The sequence below is a fragment of the Electrona antarctica genome, assembly GCF_951216825.1.
Source record: "Electrona antarctica genome assembly, chromosome: 23".
Classification (NCBI taxonomy): domain Eukaryota; kingdom Metazoa; phylum Chordata; class Actinopteri; order Myctophiformes; family Myctophidae; genus Electrona; species Electrona antarctica.
The window spans coordinates 9,377,153-9,400,193 of record NC_136804.1 but is presented as its reverse complement, the minus strand read 5'-3'; the positions used below and the strand labels follow the sequence as shown (position 1 = coordinate 9,400,193).

The following is a 23,041-nucleotide window of genomic DNA, read 5'->3' as shown; positions in this document are numbered from 1 at the left end:
TTCATACAATAATGTTTTATTGTATTAACTGTGACATAGGAAAATTCAGACAACTATTACTCATTTCTTCAAGTACATTTTTAGTAAATAATATTGAATGCTTTTCATTTTAGGTCCATTATGAGACATTTTGGACACATTGTTTATATCGGTTTAGCACCTTTCTTTTCTCTTTAGGTATTGGAGGAGCGACGAAAATAGGATAAACAGCTGTAGTAATATAGGGTCAATTCAAATGTACAGAAAATGATCTAACAATGGTATAACTGAATCAATACAGCTAGCCACTGATAAGTAACAAGTACATAAGTATATACAGCATAAACATAAAACACTCCACAAGTAACAATCCAAGCCATGGAAAAGCAAACACAAGGCATAACCATGCACACAATACTTGTTTTTAATCTCCGCCAGGCAGAGATCTTGCATTCCCCTTGTCTGTGTTGTCCTGTACAGTTGGAGGCCATCGATATTGTCCTTTTCTTTTTGCTGAGGTTTGCGTGATCTGCGCAAAAGGACAGTTAACCCATTTTGGGCGGGAACCCCTTTTGGTGTTTTAAACATTATGTTATAATTTAGCTATTGAAAAATAGCAGATCTACAAGCTCATAGCGCGCCACCGAGTGGCGCGCTACGAGCTTGTAGGTCTGCTATTTTTGAAAAATCGTGAAAATATTTATTTCAGAAAACTGGAGGGTTTAGAAGGATTTTTTTAAATTTTGAGGTCAGGCCTAAATGGGTCAAATGATAAGGGGCAATATCGGTGGCACCCAACTGTATGTCCGCAACTAATCTCACAAACTACTTGGTTGATCAGCGTCATATTCGTCGTGCAAGCTGCCAGCAGGCCAAGGACCTTAATTCCTGAAGATTTTTCAAATCTGTCAACGACAACACTTTTCTTTTTAAAATTATTATTATACTACCAACTAGCCAACGCTCTTAATTGTCCCTCTGGCTTAATGTGTTGTACCGGTATTAGCCCATCGCACACATGCAAAATGCCGGCCAAGTCCAAGTTACGTCATCAACACCAAAATATACATCAACTTAACATAAACCAACACCCCAATCATGAGTCTTAATGTGTGAGTACATTCATCTCCATTTTAAGCTATCCTAAGTCAGTCTTTATCTCCTGATATTGCCATAATATATATACTTTAGACTGAGTGCCAACGTTCAGCAACACTTAGAAATCACAGAAATCATGTAGGCCTACAGTTGGCATGTCGGATTTGTAAATAACAGGTTTTGTGTGATTTGATCAAATTAATTGTAACGTTAAAAGTCAGGCGTGCGTAGATTGAGAGACCAACCGGTCTCTTCTTTCTCTCTCTGCATCTCACGTCGATTGTCAAACACGCTCACACAGATCTGAGATCTCCTATGAGATCTAACCTATGCTATGCATCTACTGATCATTTTCATGTACAATTGACTTTCAACTTGTGTAGACATAAGGTCAGTGATATTACAGCACTTATGTTGCGTTCACACGGGAAGACGCAAAGACGACTGGGAGTATCATTTGGAGCAGCTACATGCTTCATTGAGTCTTTGCATCGTCATGTCGCTGGCTTCCATTGACAATGAATGGTAGACTTTATCTTTGCATCTGCCCGTGTGAACACACCAATACGCCTTCTCGCAAAGCATTTGCTTACACTTATATTACATTTCAATCGTTTGATTGACTGGCGATAAAGACATAACCGACACGTGCCATTGATAATAAGACAGAGAAATTTGAATGACTGAAATCTGACAAAGATGTAGAGATTAAAGACAATATGACAAAGAGGGCGGAAGACAGTAGAGCAGGTAGGCCTACTGTACATACTGTACATGCTGCTCTGCTGTTACGTGGCTCAAGGTGGTCATTTCACTGAAAACGTGGCCATTGTTATTTGGGGTATTCAAAATGAATTTTAAAAAAAACGAGCGGGCTTCCGATGTTCATTTTCAAACATAAATAATTATATACAGTTCTCTGGTAATAAAAATGGGGGGGGGGGGATTCAAATGTAACAAAATGTGTTAAATATTGAATATTTCACTTAACAAGCTCAGAATGTGCTGCAATGCAACACGTTGTGAGTTTGTAGATCTGTTATTTTCACCATTTGTCATATGAAGAAATATGAAGGGCTCAAGTGGTAAGAAAATATAAATATGTTTTCTTTGTTACAACTGGAACCCTGGACATGGGTGGCACTTTAATGCACAGGCTAATGGCAAATATAGTCCCTTTAATATGCAACAGTGATACATTATTGCTACCGGCATAAAGCATTTTAGATGTTTCTATGAAACACTGCTTAGAATGTAATGTCTATATAAATAACGTTTTTGTGTACTGTACCTCTCAAACGAGGTTTGAAAGATTCAAAATGTTACTGAAGTTACTGAACTAGCCTACAGTAAATAACTGAGTCAGTGTTCGCATACCAACGTTATCTGAGGAAATATACATATATATAGTATTGTGATGATCACCTGACGACTCAAATAATATTATTTATTTTCTGTGGGAGGCATGATTTTGACTACAGGTTGTTATATGGGCAGACCTGGACGCTGAAGCATCCGTTTCAAATTCTGCTATTTTTACAAATCTCCGCCAATTATGACATGGCCAGCCAGCAGAGTAGGGACGCTAGGGTTCATGTAGTTAAGCGTAAGTCCTTATTTGCTTCTTGTGGTCCTTCTTGTGAAGTGAAGTTCAAGGAAAACACAATTTCACAATGCAGGTCATTGAAGATTCTCTAAAACGGAGAATCCAACGCTGGTATAAAGTAAGCAAGCAGGTCAAAGTGACTTATTGCCAGTGTCTGCAAAGCAATGAGGGATTGAGGGCGTCTATCCCTTTGACAATGTTATAGTCCGCTGGGAGATGGGGTTCAGCACTTGAACCCCAGCATCCATATTCTGGGAGAACATAAGCCCATAATAGCCAATCTACAAATTCACACACCCAGCGCATTGAGCTTGTAGGGATTTGAGACATGATGTAGATCAAATCTCGTTCCAAGTACATCAGGTCCAGTTTACAAAGTCTAGAGGGTTTAAAGCTGTACATTTAACGGCCATCATCTCATTAAAAGGTCATATACAAGCTTATTCTTTTGTTGCTTTTCAACTGAAAACTACCAGCTCAACTCGCCTCGACTTTTGTAGGTTTTCCTTTGGGGAAAAAAAAACTAGTACCTAGGACTTTATTGAAAACCTCCATCGAGTTTCCAAGTGAGTTGAGGTGATAGCAAAAGGTGGTGTGAAAACACTGCAGACTACTGACTGGTCAGAGAGAATCATCCCTAATGTAACGATGGACTCCTGTACTGCAGGGAAACACCCAAATACTGGTTAACAGACATTTAAACTAGTTGTAAATGTGAAATGAATCAATACTGTGCAACTGCATGGCCCATTTCTCACCTAGACTGTTATGGCTGTTTTAGTTGGACGGCACAGGTGAAACAGAGATTTGTTTCAGACAAGTTAGTCGCTATTCTTTTCTGGACGTAGTTGAAAATCAGTAGAAAACAAAGTACACTATCCCAAAAGTGGGTATAGCAGTACCATGCAGTGGAAAGGTGCGATTTGTCGACGTATGGAAAGAGTCGTATAAGTATAGTCTGATGAAGAGCCGTGAGGCTCGAAACGTCATTACCACTTTGGTGTAAGGAAATAAATCTTTAAGTCCAGTGTACGGATCCTATTTTCTTTTCTATCATTTACCTCGGCCCAGCACCTGGCGTTTAGTTAGTGGATGTGCGTGCTCTATTGTACCTTTCTGTAGAAGTATAAACCAATCATACTGTATCTAGGTGTTACAAAGCACGTACCACAGAGGGGCCAGGAATCAGAATACATCAAATCTTAGTGTTAAATGCTATACTTTCCCTGGTGTGCTCACTGCTCCCCATGTTGAAGTTTTACCCACTGCTCTTGATACAAGGAGCTGCGAAAACTAGCGCGTTACACCTAGAGCATGAAGGGAAGCAGTTTGACTGCCAAGCTATAGCTTGGCAGTCAAACTGCTAAGAGCCTTCCCATTTTCATCCATCAAAACATACAGACCCGACGTTGGGTTTTAATTGGAGACGACATTACTTGGAGTGGGGTCCTCCTGAGCAGCGCATGGCGTCGGTGACGGGTCACTGAACATGAGTTTCCTGAGAATGCCAGAGTAGAACGGTCCGTAGACGCGCTTGTTGTAGTTGACCAGGCCGATGAACTTGGCCCCTAGAGATGCCAGTTCGGGCTGGATGGCGGTCAGACCGGCGGGAACCTGTTCAAGTTTAGCTTTGGGGTTGGGCGCAGCGATGAGCCCCATGAAGTACTGCTGTACACGCTCCTCTGGAGAGGGAAATGGAAAAACATCGGGTCAGACAGTGTTCTAGAGACAAGGTTGTCGGATTCTAGTATAGTACGGCGTGGTCCAATGACATTTTGCACTGGGTTTTGGATAAATTAAGCAATTAAGCTCTGTAGCCATAGTCTTGTGATGTTCACATATTGTTCACAAAAATAGCAGACCTACACGTTCATAGCCGAGTGGCGCGCTATGAGCTTGTAGATCTGCTATTTTTCAATAGCTAAAGTATAACAGAATGCTTGAAACACCAAAAGGGGTTCCCGCCCAAAATGGGTTAAAATAATACAGTAGTCTATACTTCATACAAATAGTGAAAATAGATGACCTACAAGCTCACAGCGTGTCACGTTGCAAGATGGTGTGGCCAATAGCCAATCTAAAAGCTCACAATTTACACTATTTAAAATGCCTATTAAGATTAGGCATGAGGCCCATAGGGGCCCAGAGTGCCATTTCAGTTGATTTTGTGCAGTGCAAATATTTAGATTTCGGTCTGTTAAAAGTATTGTGCCGAGGCAGGTGAGGGTCTTACCAACGAGAGTACGGATAGGGTTGTCCTTTTGGGTGAGGCTGCAGATCTGACCGCTTAGGGAGGCCTGCAGGGCTGGGGTCAGTGAGGGATACTTCCTCTCCGTCAGAGACTTGTTTAGCTCACAGCAGATCTGGGTACTGGCGCCCTCTAGTGCCTCCTCCAGGTTAAAGTCCCTACAGACAGTGGAGAGGAGAGGAGAGGTCCGGATTGAAATTCTTCACTGAATCACCGGTGTCCAGGTTGTTGAGCTTTCGTGAGCTTTCGTGTTTAGCTTGCATGTAGTTACAGTACGGTCGCCTTCACACCTCTACTTCAGTTAGACTTGATGCAAATGGGAGGAGAAGTTGCATCATTCTTGCATATTTCATTTGCTTTGTTTGCTTTCACACTGGCTGTGTCAAACCGCAGTAGGGAACCGCATTAGGGAATGTTATCAATGTGTTCAATTCATAATCTATACAGTGAAATATATGGTGTTTGAGTAATAGCTAGAACTTAAGATGTAAAGTGAGGGTTACGTGGATGCAGTGTGTCGTCGGGGACTGGACGTTGTGTGGGGTTGTGTGTGTGTGTGTATGTGTGTGTGTGCCACTGTTCTTTTGGGCACATGACCGAGGCACAGTGGAGACAGGAGCGCAAAATGATCTGAAGTTTACAATCTGTACTCCCATCCGATCATCATATAAAATTAGTATGCCATGTTAGCTATACAGTGTATAGATCATGCTGAGCTAAACACGTGTTTATTTATTTTGAAGTATTTATATTCAATTTAAAGGAGCATTCAGTGATTTGGGTGATTTGGAAAAAAAACCCGGTCCACCCGGTAACAAGATGTGCACATGCACACGCTCTACAGTGGGGGAAGTACAACAGACCAACAGCACGCGCACCAATGCCAGCCACACTCGATCATGATTGGAGGAAGGCACCTCTCATCCTGATTGGATGAAAGCTTTGCCACCCAAAGCCCAAACCGAAACTAGGGTTTTTTGACCCCAGGGGCTCACTGGGGACAGGGAGGAACTCCTTATATGATCAGCACACTTTATAGTAGGGAGGATTATCCAAAAAATAAGAAAAAATAAGTGATAGTTGAATTAAGTGAAATCACTGAATGTACCTTTAAACAAGATGTGTCTCTTTAAACAAGATGAGATCCCCACACACAGTGACAGCCCTCCATGTTTACACAGACAGACAGACAGAATATTCTGTACACTGCAGTGTTTTATGTGTTTCCTTAAGCAATTGATTAATGTGCTCATCTGACCATATTTCAATGAGGGCTTCGGTCTCCCAATTTGACTACGTCTATCCACGGTAACGGGACATCTTTGCGCTGTGTAAAATATGCCTTCTCCGGGTTTTTTTGGCGAAGTAGAATTCGGTTCTTTGATGCGCATCAGGATTCAAATGAGCCTTCATACCTGCCAAATGAAGCGCACTTCCCGACAATACGCAGCCGGATTCGTTTTAATCGCAGTATAGCATGCTGGTGTGAATGCAACCTACATAAACCTGTATTCTTGTCTGTGTGTGTGTGTGTGTGTGTGTGTGTGTGTGTGTGTGTGTGTGTGTGTGTGTGTGTGTGTGTGTGTGTGTGTGTGTTTTACACATCTGTTTCATGTGTAAAACTAATTAGTGTATTAAAGTGGATAGAACTGTAGACTAACGGTCTGTTCATCCCGTCCAGGAGCACGCTGGTCATCCTCTTCAGGCGGTCGGCCAGGGAGGACAGACCTTGGATTGGCCCCCCGATGGCACTGTAGACAATAAGCAGCACCTGGTTCACAGTCTGAAGCTGCTGAAGCTGCCACTGAATCTCCTGCAGACGCATCTCGTCTGTCATCAATGTCTGGAGACGTTCAAACAGAGAGGCAGCATGATTAACCACTTCAATCCAAGCGTTCCCTATTCCGCTCCTGAGCATTTGGCGAAATTGCCAATGCACAAGCCACGGTCACTCGCGGTGTGCGAGTTTGTAGGCTACAAGTATAGCTTGAAATCAGGTGAATATTCTGCTCCGAATTCTGATTCTGTAAATAGTGTTTGTTTACCAGTATTTACAGAATCAGAATTCAGAGGAGAATATACAAACCAGGCGAACCCCAGGCCCCTTCAAGCAAAACAGCTCAACGCCCATGAGACGTCAGAGCACAAATATCGCTGCAGACCACACAAATAAAGGTATTTGGAAAATAAAAAAAGGTCATAGTTGTAATTACCCAGTTCTACATTCCCATGTGAACATTAAATTATGTTTTTTGTTGGATATACACTAAACCTAGAGTGTAAAGATGTTTCCGTACAGACCTCGGGCAGCGGTCTGCTGTGATGATCCCAGGTCAGGACATGGAGGAAGGCAGTGTCAATGACCAGGAACGGACCGGGCATGGCCTTCTGACCTTTCCCCTGGCTGTTGGTCTGGTTTGTGGCTTTGTTCATGGTCTCCACCAGTTCCTCCACAGCTGATCTGATCCAGGAGGTTGTGTGATCCAAGGCACCTGAGAGAGTTTATCGCCAACACAACCGGTCAAGGGTACTTCGCCGTCAATCTATTGAACTAGCCATATGTGGCCCAAATGGACGCAAGCAATTCCCAAGCCAGTTTTCAAGACAGATGTTTTGGTGAGCGCTCATTTTGGTTCACTCAGCGTCCTGCTCTTCTCCCTTTATACACTAGTAGCCCTCTAAACTTAGTTACCTTTATTCATTTTTTTACAGTCTTGGAAAAAACATTTAAACATTCACCTAGCCGATCTACATCGACACATTGTGAGCTTGTAGATTGGCTATTTGAACTATACTAAAAATGTATTTTTAAATAGCAAAAAAGGCAAAGATGTTTAGGGATAAGTGGTAAGACACTGGTGAAAATCGGGCCACAAATCTCGTCACCAAGAATTGCCGATCTACAAGCTCGTAGATCTAGTAAAGACCAATAGGTTAGAAACCAGTAAAACATCCTTTGCGTTAATCCCTCCAAGAGTTACAAATGGGAAAAAAATGTAGGTGAAAAAATACTGCATGTATGGCGTTCGTGTGGACTCACCAGGTATCAGGTCTACGACATTCTGGAACTTGGCTCTCTCATATTCCACGGCCTGCTTCAGTAGCTCAGGTCTCATGTTCTCCAAGGTGAAGTTGACCATGTCTAACTTCATCAGGTCCAGCACACGGAAGATCTCCCTAGAATGAAGAAAAGCTGTTTTAACCACTTGAACCCGTTGCCCAATACATTATACTTAGTTGAAAGGGGTCCCCCAGGGCTCTATACTAGTATTTCTCTCTAGTCTACACCAAGCGTCTTTGCTGGAAATAGCTGAACTACAATCTCATAACGTGCTGCATTATGACACACTGTGAGCTTGTAGACAGGGTGTGCTATTACTTTGTTTTAAAAATAGTTTTCTTCATTTCTTGAAAAAAAGAAAAGAAAATAAATATATATATATATACTAGAATTTCGCCGCCCTTCGGGCGGCTCATCCTAGTTCCGTTGCAGCGCAATGGGAAGAAGGAAATTGCGAGATTTGACAGACTCCACTTCATGTTTCAGCTGTGTTTTCAAACCCAGTATTGTGCCCTTCACATGTATTAACGGATGGGTATTATTATTATTTGTTGTATTTTATTTTCACATCAAAGCAAATTAAATTAAATTAAAATAAGCACACATGAAACTGCTTTTTACTGTTTTGGTTTACTTACAATAAGTTAGTGTTTGTGGAAACCAAAAGATGTTGAGAATGGAGCAGAACATACTGTAGTATATTTTTGTGGGGACCTTGACTGCATTATAGTAGGCCTACAATCTTTTGGATTGCAGTGACCCCACATTGTTTCTTCGGGAACAATATTTGTAGTTTCAATGAGGGCTACATGAGCCGAAGGGAGAGAAACACGTCGCCTCTCTCCAGTCCGTGCGTGGCTGAATAACAACGGATCGCATCGCTGACTGACATAAACGCACAGTTACAATTCAGAGGCACTTCAATAAGAAAACTCAACTAATAACGCTTGTGTGTGTTAATCTGCCCGATGCTGACGTTAGTATATAATGTTTAGATTGTTTTCCTCTTGTACATGCGTTTGTGGGCACAGTGGCAGGGGGTGAAAAGCCGATTTGTCCCATGGTGTGCACTGCGCAACTGTGCAGTGTAAAACATGCTGAAATCAAACCACACACACACACACACACACACACACACACACACACACACACACACACAGTCACTCAGTCACAAATCCTCCACAGTGTGATTACGTGTCTGCAGTGACACTGATGCGAGGTTACAATGAGTCCGTGGTGTGGTGAGACTGGGAAAGGAATAATGCGCGGAAGACGTTGGCATCCGACTGCGCGCGTTGTGTCGATGAGATGGGCGCGTTGGGAAATACCGCACCGAAGCACACTCGCCTATTAGTTTGCATTGCATTTGCACAGTGCGCTCAGTGCGATAATTCCGAACGTGGCCGTTGTGGGTGTGTGTGTGTGGCTCATAGAGTATATATATAAGTGGCTGGCTGGCCTGTGTTTGGCTGCGTGGGGATCGCCATGTGAGGGGGCTAGCCAATAAGGGCCCTGTGTTGCATGTGGAGAATTGTGTAGGTTAGTGTGTGTGGTGTAGCCGAACGGGGTGGTGAGAACATGAGGGGGATGTAGCACAGCAATCGGTGACCCCTACATTAAGCTGTGTTGCTCCCAAGATGCAGTGCAAATGCGTGTTGTAGCAAGCGTAGCCAATGGGAAAACAGGATGCAGTGTTGCCAGGTCCGCGAATTGTAAGCGAGTTGTAAGTAGCGTGTTGAATGGCATTTTTTCTGGGGTTGTTTTCATAGACCTGGCAACAAATTAGGCGGGGGTGTCGGTGCTTGTGGCGTGTTTGTGTTTATTATTGATATCGATGTTGTTTGTGAGTGTGGACGGGAGGCGGCTGTAGTGGCAGTGCAATGACAGTTTTTACGCGGGTGTTGTTGAGTGCGGGCGTGCGGCGCGACATGAGGAGATAGCCGTGGATCGACGCGGAGGGTAAGGCTGTGTCGTGTTAGTGTGTTGTTGCAGTGTGTGTTGCAGCGTGTTGCAGCGTGTCAGTGACGTAGTAGCTGGTGACTTTATTTTCCTGGCTTGGGCACACGTTTTGGGCACACCTTTTCAAATGTATAATAGATATAATTTAATTTCCTGAAAAATGAACATTTTGGATTTAGCCAAAAACAACCCAATTCATGCACTCCTTTATATAAGGTTTACATAATGAAATAAAAACTGCAATCTGGTATACGTTTTTGATTGTTTTGCAAAAGACAATCATCCAAGAACCAAAATGCAGAGAACACTCAACATGAGAAAGTCCAAGACAACATAAGTTACTATCGATAATAAATCCTTCCTTAGAGGAACGAGGAAGCAAAACTGGGGGTTTCACCGTCCTTTAACCTGCCACCGTATAGGCAGAAATTAAATGGGCACAATGCTGAGTAATTTGGCCCAGGTGTCTTACTTGAACTGTGTCACAATGCCAGTGATCTCCCGGAGTTTCCTGACTTCATCATCTCGGGCTGGTGCACACATCTTGCCCATGGTAGTGACAATGTATGAAGCATGACCTTGAATGTCCAAGGCGTCATTGTCAGCCTGCTGGCGAATCAGGTCCATATCCAGAACCTCCATGATCTGGGTGCGCATCCGATTGGCTCCCGGATTAAGGAATGACAGTAGGGTCTATAAAATCAGGAAAAAAGAAATTAATTTCTTGACGTTGACATCCAACTGTCATTCAGCGATTGGAGTTCCCCACAGCTCTGCTATATACTAAGGGCTCCAATTTTGTCGCAGCCTTTACCCGCAGCGCGGCCCGCAATTCAGCCGCAGCCCGAAAATTACGAATATAGGAGCTTTCTCTGTCCCTTAATGGTATTTTCGTCCCGCGTCACCCACTATCTTTTTGCCGACAGCGGTATTTGCGCCTAGAGGTGTGGCGTGTTGGCACGCTTTCCCCTAAATTGCTATTTTGGTCAAACACATTAATTTGGGAAAGCGATATGCCAAATTAGTTTGGTAAAGAGCGGCGCGCACCGCGCCTCAATGGAGATGTCCGTGGAGTGCAGGGCAGGCTGCGTCATCTCTCCTTATTCTCCTATGCATCTCTTTGTAATTTTCCTATAATCAGCAGAAGTGAGTGCCTGCCACTTCCTTGTGTCCATTGTGTTTATATAATTGTATAGTCAAAGAAGTTATTTGTGCCAGGCGTGCGGCGTTGCTCATTCAGTTCATCACCCCATAGCAGCAAATGGGGTTTAATGATGTCTAAATCCGAACTTTCCTTTTCGCTTCATACCGTTCCGTAGAGACGGCCTACACGCACTATATACCAAATGAAAGCCCTAATTTCCTAGTTTACATAGAACTTTGAAATTTTAAAAATGAGCAAGATTTGAGCGAGTTGTGATGTGACGGCACGAGGGGGGGGGGGGGGGGGGGATGGGTACAGCACAAGTGAGACTTCAAGGCAGCAGCGGGCTTAGGCTATGAAGCAATAGCACTAACGGGCAACACATAAGGGATCGATCTCTTAAAGATAATGGCATGTGGACTGGGGATTCGTTTAATTATTGTAACGCCCAGACCACACCTATACATAATATAACGGGTGTTTAAGGGATTTAGACAGGTAAATACCAACTTTAGTGGGGGAACACCCTTTACCCACTCCTAAATCCCCAAATAGTGGCTTTAGAAAGAGGAGACAAAAAAAGAGCCCTAGATCTGCTAATATTTCCCTCCAGTCTACACCAGGTCTCTTCACCGGAGGTAGCTGATCTACAAGTTCACAAGGCGCCATCGTAATGCAACACATTGAGCTTGTAGATCTTCTATTTTAGCCAAACGTTTGCCCCATAATAGTGACGCTAGATTTAATGTCGATAAGTTGTAATGATCATTAAAATGATGCTGCAGTGTAAGATCATTAGTTGAGCCTTGAAGCGAACGTAGAGCTGTCTTAAAACCCATTTCAACCCGAGGACGATTCTACAAATGCCTTCTAAATCCTGACAGTTTTCTGAAAAACCTATGTTTCTATGTCAGTGGTTCTCAAACTATTTCACATCAAGGACCCCCAGAATTATCTGTATTTGGCCACGGACCCCCATCTGAAAATATGTTGTTCCACGGACCCCCCAGATTTGAGTTAAAAACGCTAGAAACACCAAAAGGGGTTCCTGCCCAAAATGTGTTAATGAGGCTGTCTGTCTGTGGCATGAAACTTCATGTGATTTGCATTTGAAAGCATGCTCATGTCTCTCTTCCATGCAACTTAGATTAGATGATTAGATAAGAGAATTATGTAAATGTAATTGGAATTAGGGCTCAACTACAGTGTGCCAATAGAGCGTCGCAGTACCACCCCCTACCAGGGCCCAGGAAATTATTCCCCGTTCATTTTCCTCATAGACATTTCAAAAAGTATTTATTTAAAGACCTTTTAAGCCTTGTACAAAGCCAACTCGAGTTGTGACAAATCATGACAACAAACACAATTTTTCGGGCCGAACAAATAATTAGAAAGAAGAAGAAAACACTTTTTGTTGTTTTTCTTCTTTGTAATTATTTGTTTGGTCCAAAATATTGTGTTTGTTGTCATGATTTGTCACAACTCGAGTTGGGTTTGTACGACGCTTATAAGGTCTTTAAATAAATACGTTTTGAAATGTCTATGGGAAAAATGCATTGGGAATTATTTCCTGGGCCTGGCGTCGTCATGTTTCTCATAGTACTACTACTGATTAATAATGTTATGTCAATGCGGGTGTAGGCAGGTCTATATCTCGAGAAACAATTTATTCGGGTGGATGATGTGCAAGTGGATTTCGGATGACCTGACCTCAGAGCCCCTCCACGCATCTCCAATGCACACTTACATACATATTATGTGGCCCTTGCATTTTCTTGAAATGATTGCAACGCGTGTGATGAACTGACCTCTCTGATGTCCTCCAGCTGTTTGATGGCATACTCGTACTGTGGTGGGTCAGCGTTCAACTCAGCCTCCAGGATATCCCAGAAGGCCTTGTGGACTGCGTCTTTAACTAGTTTCTCTAAACTGAAATAGAAGGGTTTTTTTAATCACATAAAATAGGGGTTGATATATGTATTGTGCACCAACAACACTGGTACAGGTGTGCAGCTGTTACATTGGTACAGCGAATCTTAAAATAATAATCTGGGGGTTCTGAACATGACAAAGGAGTGTTTGTGTGTGTGTCTGTTCTGCATGCTGTACCTATTCTGAGGTAGTTGGTTTGTCTCGAGGTGAAAGCTGCGGTTGACGATGATCTCATGGGCCAAGCTGAGATTAGACAGCTCCTTGGCTGAAGCCATGACTTCATCCAGGGTTATAGGTTTGGGTGGGCTGGCTGTGGGTAAACAAGGATTCAGGAAGTGATGATCAATAATGGACTGCTGTGGTGTTGGGAGATATTGCATTTGATTTACTATATTAGGCTTCAATGACAAAAACTCTTGTTTCAAAAGCTGTCCTTCACCTGCCCCTCTAGACCAGAAATCACACAGGCTGGGGCATGCTAGTTGATTAGCACAGGGGTTCTCAACGTTTTTGGCCGGGGACCCCCGGAAATGCTTTGGCAATGTCTCGGGACCCCCGCCCCGCCCCCTCCCGACCCCCAATATAAATTGACTGCTACAATAACCTTAAACCATTTTGGGCGGGAACCCCTTTTGGTGTTTTAAGCATTGTTATAATTTAGCTATTGAAAAATAGCAGATCTACACGCTCGTAGCGCGCCACTAGCTTGTAGGTCTGCTATTTTTGAAAAATCGTGAAAATAAAATATAACATGCCTTCGAAGAATTGGTTTAATCATTTTTATATGCCCATTGCCTAGCGGCTAGCCCAAACCAATCCAGACATCAAGTAAACACGAAGGTTCTATACTTTCATGTCATCCATGCAGCAGTGATCACAAATAGCTGTCCTAATTGCAAAGCTTGGTTGAAATTTGCTTAATTCATATTAGTCAATCACTGCATTCCTTCTGTTTCTTGATAGCAGATTGCTGCTATGAATAACATAGCGTTGCTATGAAAGTAGTTCTGATAATTGAGAATGCACACCTGGATCAGATCAATCAACAGTGCTTGGTGTTCTGCCAGCTGAACAGTACACTAAAACATTTGAGGCGAGAAATAGTATTTATTCATATTTGATTAACACTTATCCTAGTTTTATAGTTAGACTGTGTTTGCATAATCTAACAGACTATTCTCGATATGCACTGTATGGGAGGGGGCCACTGGAGGAAAACATTCACATCCCTTACTTCATCGCCACAGACAGATCCAAGATGTATTTCACATCTGGAAGCCGCTATGGAACAGTGAGGCAACGATCATGGAGACCTGGCCCATGTGGACAAAGAGTGGACATAGTCTCACATAGCAGAGATTTCTGCCTACTACTACCAACACTGGTAACATCTAAATTCAATGTATGTGTAATAGGGGATAAAACTGTGTTGAAACAAGAGATTTGAGAAAAAATAATAACTGCACTGCATAACTGGATGAAAATACTTTAAGGTGATCCTTCATATTGGTACAGTATCAGGATTGGGTTTCATAGCCGTAGCGTAGGCTGTTCTAGCCCTTACATTGAATTTAGGTTTCCCCAGACATTATTGGCTATGCAAGACTATAAGTAAGCGTTTACTCACAAGAGGGCGTGCTGTTTTTGCTGGAGCAGCCATCGCTGGTGAAGCTATGGCGGGAGCTTTCCAGGTCGCTGGTGGACGCCCTGCTGTCCAAGTGTTCCGATGTGGAGTCCACGTCACTGCCTTGGTCCTCGCCACTGGAGGTGGACGTGGGCCGCTCATCATTTCGAGGCATGTTTGGCTAAAGCTGCAGACGACAAGCAGGATGTCATGCCTTCCATTTAACAACAACTTTCAGAAAAGAGTTTGAAAGGACCTTCTCCAGAGTGGCCCCGAAACATAACACATGAACTGAACATTATACATTATGGCTGTTTTAGTCCAATGTCAGCATCTGTTTAAGCCAGGTCAGCATATTACTTATCTGAGGTATGCCAATACCTCAGTCCAGTGGCGGAAAGTTCTTATAACGACAAATTCAGAATTCAGATGAGAAGATAAAATGGGGGAATGCCTATAAGCTTAGCTTCATGATCATTCTTGAGGCAATAATTGACTTCACTTTATAACGTAAGTATTGCCTGAAACTCATTAGCACAGTATCTCTCCTGGCCAGAAATGTGGTGAGACCAGGAATCAAATCCTGGGTAGGTTATAAGGGTTGCAGCTTTAACAAATAGAGGCATCAACCTGGTGCTATTTCAGTAAACATCTGAACAAAAGTGAAAATTGTACATGCATCATTCAAAGAGTAGACATAGGATTAGCCTCACCTGTATGAGAGTTTGCCTGTGTCTGTCCTGTGAGAGAGCGAGCAAGAGAGAGAGAGGCGGACTTGGTCAGTAATCAATTTTGTTGCTAGGTGACACAACCACCCTTCACCCACTCAATAAAAGACAAGCTTATAATTTGTAAACAAGGGTTTATGGATAAACGTTTGAAGATCAAAAAACACACACACACACCAATGTGTTAAATGTAGCATGTGTGTTGGTGTCCGAGCAGGTGGGCCAGTATCCGTTGAAACGGAGACAATGTTACCCAATACTCCAAAGTGTAACACACACACACACACACACACACACACACACACACACACACACACACACACACACACACACACACACACACACACACACACACACACACACACACACACACACACACACACACACACACACACACACACACACACACACACACACACACACACACACACACACACACACACACACACAAAAGAAAGTACTACTTGAGTTTTGACAACTAAATAACATTGTGCAAAATGAGTCATTTCCATTTTTTTCCTTTTAAGTAAAAAACAGCCGTTTTATACGAGCACAGGCAGGACACTGTGTTCTGGTGTAACTGGCATCAGATGAGTCTCCAGGGTAACAGGGACAACAGTTGCTTTATTGTCGATCAACCGTCTCTAGAGATCTAGTTACATCACTGGATCTCAACCGTTGGGCCAGGGGCAAAACACTACCATTTATTTTTAATGATAATATAACGTAATTTTTTTTAAAGTGATACCAATAAGTAAGAACCTAAAGTATAATACGCTAGTTCCATTGATCCAAGCTGGAACACAATCGATGAATTGATTGTTAAAATAAGCACGTTTTGAGTTTTGACCACCCACCCATCTGACCAGTGTGGTCCACAAATGCTTTAAGATGTTCAAGTGGGCCCTGGTCCAGAAAAGGTTCCACAATATACACTATAGGCATACAGGCGAGCAACATACCGTGGGTATGTGCATGTCAAATATAGGGGGAGGGGGACACCTGTGATCTTCTCTACTGTTCTCACTATCCTCTGTAGGCACTTGCGGACGGCATAGTTCCATACCAGACACTAGTGATGCAGTACGTCAGGATGCTCTCAGTCTCAATGTTTCCTCTGTAAAATGATGTCATAATAGAGGAAGTCTCTGCAGGAAGTATCACCAGCAATATGCACCCCCAGGAACTTGATGGAGGAAGTCATGGATGGTAAGTGGGGTGTGCACACTAGGGCCTCTGTCTTCGGTTAGAGGCCCCCCCACAGGCCCTAGTGTGCACACCCCACTTACCATCCATGACTTCCTCCATGAAGTTCCTGGGGGTGCATATTGCTGGTGATACTTCCTGCAGAGACTTCCTCTATTATGACATCATTTTACAGAGGAAACATTGAGACTGAGAGCATCCTGACCATGTCCTCGGTTTTATCCACATTTAAGGATTGTTGCACCATATGGCCACTTGGCCAGTATCTCCAACTCCTCTCTGTACTGCGTCTCATCACCATTCATGACTAGACCCACCACTGTCATATGTCGACTTATACTGCTGTGTGTCAATCTACACAGTTAAAACCTCAGTGTACATTTAACTATGAGAGTGCACTCTGAGTTACAAATTGATAAATTATCCCAAAATTAGAGTGTTTTTGTCTATAGAAGAACACTTCTAAAACGGTGTACAGTAGTATGTCTCTATATAACCAGAGATTTGTGCCACTGAAAATGCTACGGAGCTTCCCAAGCACTGCCTAATAGTAAGGGCATTTTATCAGGTATTTGACCAATCTGGGAACTAAATCGTTACCAAGAAATTTCTTCACCAATGTGTTTCTAAAGGTGTCTAATAACATGTACTAAAAGTTTGAAATTCAACAGCTAAATTAGGCCATATCCACTTGACCAAATGTGCTGATTCCATCACTTTGTATGGCCGTTTTCCTCCCAAGGAGTGTTTTTTGTGCAAAAATAATGCTTGGAATGGATTCAGAATCATGAAAACACCCTAGTTTCATATGTCACATGCTACTTAAAGAATGATGACATTTTGACTTTTTTTTGCCTTATATAGGATGTTAAGGGTATGGGTCACATATTATGCTAATAACTCAATTTCCCACAGGAGTTGAATTTCAAACTTTTAGTACATGTTATTAGACACCTTTAGAAACACATTGGTGAAGAAATTTCTTGGTAACGATTTAGTTCCCAGATTTTCATATATTTCTCTTACTATAAACAAAAAAAAAATCCCTTCGCCTTTTTTTTTCCAAAGACAGAATGAATACTTGTGCATTTCTCTTATCTGACCTGCACAGCACTGGGAGTTGGGTGTTCACAGCTTCTGTTGTCACTTATCTGCAGCCAAAAATGTACTCCCCCCCACAGTCACTCCCATCTTAGTTTAAAGATAGGTACTCTGTGCACTCTGCTGTCACCCACACAACTATTAATGACACCATGCACTACTATGACAGGCCGACACAGAGAGGGGGGCACTTTTCAGAGATTATCTCAAGTGATGTGTTAGCCATGATTAAGGATTAGTGGCGAGTCTGGCGACTCAGTTAAATGCTCTGTATTGTGTGTGTGTGGGGTGTGTTAAGGTAGCCCTGGTCCAGTGCTTACAGCGAGTCTAGACTCGCTGTAAGCACTGGACCAGGGCTAGTGTTAAGGTAGCCTGGTTGCTGTTGTACACTGCATTATAAAGAGATATAACAATAATACCGTATTTGCATTATGTATTTAGCAACACTGACAGTAGTGCCACAATCAACACGGACAGTACAATTCTACTAATTCAGGAACATCATGTGTTTACCCTACGATTTCGTGTCAAAATGACAGCTGTGAAAAAAGGTCTAGTATAGGAAATACAATTTGTTCCAGAAATAAACAACCCTCTGGGCAGTGTGGGCACAGCCAATCAAGCAGCTGCAGTCCCCATAAAGTAAACAAAGGCAGCTGGGGCTGCCTCACAGTGACACGGTCTACATAGTAACTCCTCTCATTGGTCGAAGACGCTGTCACTCATCCCTAGAAGGACAATCTTTGGTTACATTGCAGTGTGCACACATGGATGGACACAAAATAGCACACGCACACACACACACACACACGCACACCGCGTCACTGATGAGTACACGTGAGCCGAGAGAACCAAAACAAGAGAGAAGTAGAACACGGATCACAACAAATGGATAAAGAAATATATGCAAAATATAAAGCAGTGAAGCACGCACATTTTTGCACTGTGTTGTAGTTTGAGGGTGTTATCAATCAGAGCGTGAGACTTTAGCACCCACCTTTCCTTTCTGTTTAAATGTTGACATTTTATATTATAGGAGCCTGAACAACAGAGCACGAATTAAGCAACGATCAATATAGTTTTATAGCCTAAGATTTAGACTCTCGTAGAAAAAGACATCTACGAGAGTCTAAATCTTAGGCTAGCTCCGTGTATTATTCGTCGTGCTCGCCAGAAAAGTAGCAGATCGGACGCCATGCGCCGTTGTTGTGAGCTTGGAGAGAGAGAGAGGGAGAGAGAGAGAGAGAGAGAGTAAAAAAAGAAATAAAATAAAATAAAATATTTTTTCCCCCTCTTACCTCATTCGAGTCTCCGTCGCAGGAGACTGTCGCCGAAAATAACTCAATTTTGAAGTGAAGAGTCGCTTGTATTTCGGTGGTTTTGTCTTCAGTCTTGTTCCTGTTTTTAAAGGTCCTTGTTTCTCCAGCTGGCTGTGTGTGTGTGCGTGCGCGCGCGCTTGCAGGAATGAACCATTACGAACCACAGGGGTCTGGCCTGCTGAATCAAATCAGACACGAACTATCACGCTATAGTTACAAAATATAGGATAAATAAATAAAATATGAAATACAAAATATCAAAGTGAGGATAAGAAATGCGTTTGATAATTTAATGCGTTATGTGCGCATCGAAGTAGGTTCATCACAGTCCCTCGTTCCGTTTGTTTCACATGGTATGATCCGTTGTACTTCACGTGGGACGTCTTTGTTTACGGATGTGACCTCACAGTGTGTGTGTGCGCGCGCGCGTGTGTGTGTGTGGGTGGCACTTTGTTTGGGTGACACTTTGAGAACTGCTTTTAAAACCAACCTGTTTCATCAAATGTCTATCTAAACAATGGCCCTGTGGCCATTTGTCCCATGTCTTTATCCAACTCGAATGTGGAGGAACTGGACCCAAATGCAGACCAACAGGTGGTTTATTGGAATGTGGGTACAGCAAGGTCGCATTCACACCTCTACTTCGGTTAGACTTGATGCAAATGGGAGGAGAAGTTGCATCATTCTTGCATATTTCATTTGCTTTGTTTGCCTTCACACTGGCTGTGTCAAACCGCAGTAGGGAACCGCATTAGGGAATGTTATCAATGTGTTCAATTCATAATCTATACAGTGAAATATATGGTGTTTGAGTAATAGCTAGGACATAGGATGTAAAGTGAGGGTTACGTGGATGCGGTGTGGGGTTGTGTGTGTGTGTGTGTGTGTGTGTGTGTGTGTGTGTGTGTGTGTGTGTGTTTACGTTAAACACATTGGACATTATTTAAAAATATATTAAAAATAAATGAAAAATTAATAAAACAAAACACAGCACCTCAGGCAGTATAATTTACCAAATACTGAATCAAGTAACTTGGAAACTGTCCGGGATGTTCACAAAAGCCAGAGTAGACAATAAAACGACAAAGTATTTCGTTTTTAATTAAATTATTGGAAAGACCACAAAAATAAATGTTACACACCATTGATTGATTGATTAGTTCATTGCTTTAAGTTCAGATGTTACACTTTGTAGATGTACAGTACACTTACAGTAGATCAGTTGGGTAGTCTGCTGTCATTGTTGCAACCTTTAACCGGCCCAGTACCACTTATTGAGATCATGAAAAGATTGATAGCCTTTGTTCAGTTGTAGATGCATACATAATCTGCAAGCATTATATTGGCAGAATGTTCCTGGCTTCACCAAGTTCACCTTAAACCTCTTTTTCCAGTGAAAGTAGTTAAAGTATTCAGTGTGGTTATTGTGCAGGTAAACCAGTCTCTCAGCCAGCTCCTTTGGAGTAGCAAAGTCATCTACATGGATGAAAGAGTCTCCTGGGACATGTTCCTCATAATCTCTTCTTGAAGGGCCCAGGACTACGGGGACTGTCCCCATTTTCATAGGATTGTATCATTTCTCTGATGTAGTCTTTGTAAATAGAGTTTTCAAAGGACAGGTAGAATTTGCAGCTAGATATTACCTTAGAAAACTTGTCACCATTCAAATGACGACCAAAGGCTTTCCCGTAACCCTCTATCTTGATGTGCTTTTTCAGCTCATTGTAGAACTGAACTCTTTTTAATCCAGCGTTCCACTTACTCACAACCCAGCAGACCAGTTTGTCCTTCACTGGCATCTTGAAACTTTCATCCTCATGTGTGACTGGAGCTAGGTACCCATAACGCACTGGGATATTTGAATCTAGGCGATAACTATTTGTCAAATTGAACAAGTCATTGAGTTCAGGGATTTGATGTGAATTTCCTGGCGACTCCATGTTAAACCACACCCACTTCTGAAACCAGGGACGGGGTTGTTGCGGCATGTTGCTCAAGGGGGCAGTGAGGCTATTCAACGTTGAAGCTCTGGGTCCTAGTGGTAGGAGGAGGGACTACAGGCGGACCCGTGGATTCATGACCGGGAAACCCCGTGCAGCTGGGCTTTAACGTTGAGCGCTCGGTTGCCCTACGTCACTCAGGACCTCAAAGTTGAGGTCCTGGGAGGGACTTCCGGCAGTCTTCCGGGTGCTTCAAAACGCCACTGAGCAACTTCCACTGACATGAATAGCTGGGGGGGCGGAGCTTCGCGCCAGTTCAGTCTCTATTATATATATACTCTATGATGTTGCTCAGTTCTCAGTTGATGTCCCGGTGGTGGAACAGGACAGCATGCGAATTGTTGTAAAGACTCCTGTCATCGGTCAGGTGACATCCTTTGATATTGAATTCACAGAATTCACTGCAACTGAGATAAAATTTTCGGCCAAATGGCCAGAGCCAGATCAATATTAGTACATCATCCTCTGTATCTTCATCTTTAGGTTGGATGACCGTGGTTTGATTAGGATGTGGACTGATCTGCTTCTCTGTATCTTTAGGTTGGATGACCGTGGTTCGATTAGGATGTCGACTGATCTGCTTCTCTGAGGTCCTGTTTGGGTTTAGGACCTTGTACATATTCCCTTCTATACTACAATTTACAATTTAGGCATTTAGCAGACACTCTTAATCCAGAGCGATACTCAGAATGTTATGATAGGCATCTTCTTTTTGAGAGACTTTGTACGTGCTAAACGGGTTCAAGTTGAAGTCCGGTTTGTCGGTGGGTTTGTAGTACATGACAAACGATCCTAGTGACAGAAGCACCAGGCTGCTGACGATAACGTGTCGAGTCCACTGGTAGGATGCAGGACTCATGGTTAACCCTTTGAGAAAGAACATAAATAGATCAATTTCATACAGAATCTGATTATACACTGTGAAGGAGCACTGCCCAAGTGTCTTGAGCCAGTTATGGGCGGGTTCTCCTTGGGGGGAGGGGTTCCACACTAAGCACCAGGTGAAGTGATAAGGATCACAGGTGAAGGAGCCAGAGGAATGGCTTGCCACAGGCACACACTTGGGAGATTATACGGTTTTTACTTGTGTGGTGGCTAACAAACATACTTGCCACTCAGCTAGGCAGGGCATAGGGAAACCGTTTTAACGCGTTTCAAGTAAATCATGAATGTCCAAACAGTGCAACTGCTGTTGGGTGAGGTTCCCATTTATTATATTGCCAACAGGAAACAGCATAGTTTTGTCAATGCATGTAAATAACGGTAAAAAACGTATAATCTCCTGTGTGCCTGTGCCAAGCCATTCCTCCCTAGGCTCCTTCACCTGTGATCCTTATCACTTCACCTGGTGCTTAGTGTGGAACCCCTCCCCCCAAGGAGAACCCGCCCATAACTGGCTCAAGACACTTAAGGCCTATTCATAGTCTTGATTTTCAGTGGTGAGGTGACCACCGCTCCGGTGGTGAGCTGACCACCGGAGCTGAAATAATGTTGAGCGGTGGTGAGTAAAAACAGAGAGAAGGGCTGGAGCGGTGGCGGTGGTTTGCTCTTCACCGCGGCTCGTGACGTCATGTTGTAGTTCGGTGGTCACCCCACCACCGAAAATCCAGACTATGTATGAGCCTTTACAGTATTGGCTCCTTCACACTGGTTATCCAAAAGGACAATTCGGTCGATATTCAGTAAAAAAAAAAAAAAAAAAAGGGAATGCTGATGCTGATCATCTCCCAAAAATACAAATTAGTACACATACTACATTTACATAAGTACAGTACTATGTTACTGCCCACCACCACTCCTGAGACTCACAATGAAAGGAGACACATCAAATTAGCCTGCTCTGTACAACTTGGGGCCCATTTGTTTAGCCAATGGTGATTTACTGATTTTATAGACCCAGTAATGTATAATTAATGTATGTAAAATATGAATGTTTATCATAAAGTGGTTCACTTTGACCTATACTGTGCATTTGCATTGGTATAATAATAAGTTTATTAAAATAGATGACTATATAGACAGCATACAATATTACT

General features: G+C 42.8%; 1 protein-coding gene and 1 pseudogene across 3 annotated transcripts; both read right to left on the bottom strand.

Annotated features, from left to right (window-relative positions):
• Positions 1 to 655: 655 nt before the first annotated feature.
• Positions 656 to 19,113, bottom strand: tcp11l2 (t-complex 11, testis-specific-like 2). 2 transcript variants are annotated; one of them, XM_079494517.1, is made up of 11 exons: positions 18,985 to 19,113; positions 15,365 to 15,391; positions 14,655 to 14,838; positions 13,205 to 13,337; positions 12,904 to 13,024; positions 10,424 to 10,644; positions 7,972 to 8,108; positions 7,233 to 7,423; positions 6,593 to 6,774; positions 4,917 to 5,089; positions 656 to 4,365 (listed from the first exon to the last, which is right to left on the bottom strand). In XM_079494517.1, the coding sequence occupies exons 3-11, from the start codon at positions 14,824 to 14,826 to the stop codon at positions 4,100 to 4,102; spliced, it is 1,596 nt and encodes a 531-aa protein (XP_079350643.1). In that variant the 5' UTR covers positions 14,827 to 14,838; positions 15,365 to 15,391; positions 18,985 to 19,113; the 3' UTR covers positions 656 to 4,099. The 2 variants fall into 2 exon arrangements, with proteins under 2 accessions (XP_079350643.1, XP_079350644.1); XM_079494518.1 differs by lacking the exon at positions 15,365 to 15,391 and having other exon boundaries at positions 14,655 to 14,865; positions 18,985 to 19,107.
• A 970-nt stretch (positions 19,114 to 20,083) lies between these two features.
• Positions 20,084 to 21,263, bottom strand: LOC306916519 (4-galactosyl-N-acetylglucosaminide 3-alpha-L-fucosyltransferase 9-like; annotated as a pseudogene). Its single transcript has one exon. The product of its transcript is annotated as a 4-galactosyl-N-acetylglucosaminide 3-alpha-L-fucosyltransferase 9-like (transcript).
• Positions 21,264 to 23,041: the final 1,778 nt, after the last annotated feature.

What these genes read in the sequence shown, in the direction of transcription:
- tcp11l2 (XM_079494517.1), bottom strand. Translation starts at nt 14,826, where the DNA reads ATGCCTCGAAATGATGAGCGGCCCACGTCCACCTCCAGTGGCGAGGAC. An exon ending in GGCATTGTGACACAGTTCAA is followed by an intron (nt 8,109 to 10,423) that starts GTAAGACACCTG and finishes TCTTCATTCTAG; the next exon opens with GGAGATCTTCCGTGTGCTGG. An exon ending in CCCTATCCGTACTCTCGTTG is followed by an intron (nt 4,366 to 4,916) that starts GTAAGACCCTCA and finishes TTCCCTCTCCAG; the next exon opens with AGGAGCGTGTACAGCAGTAC.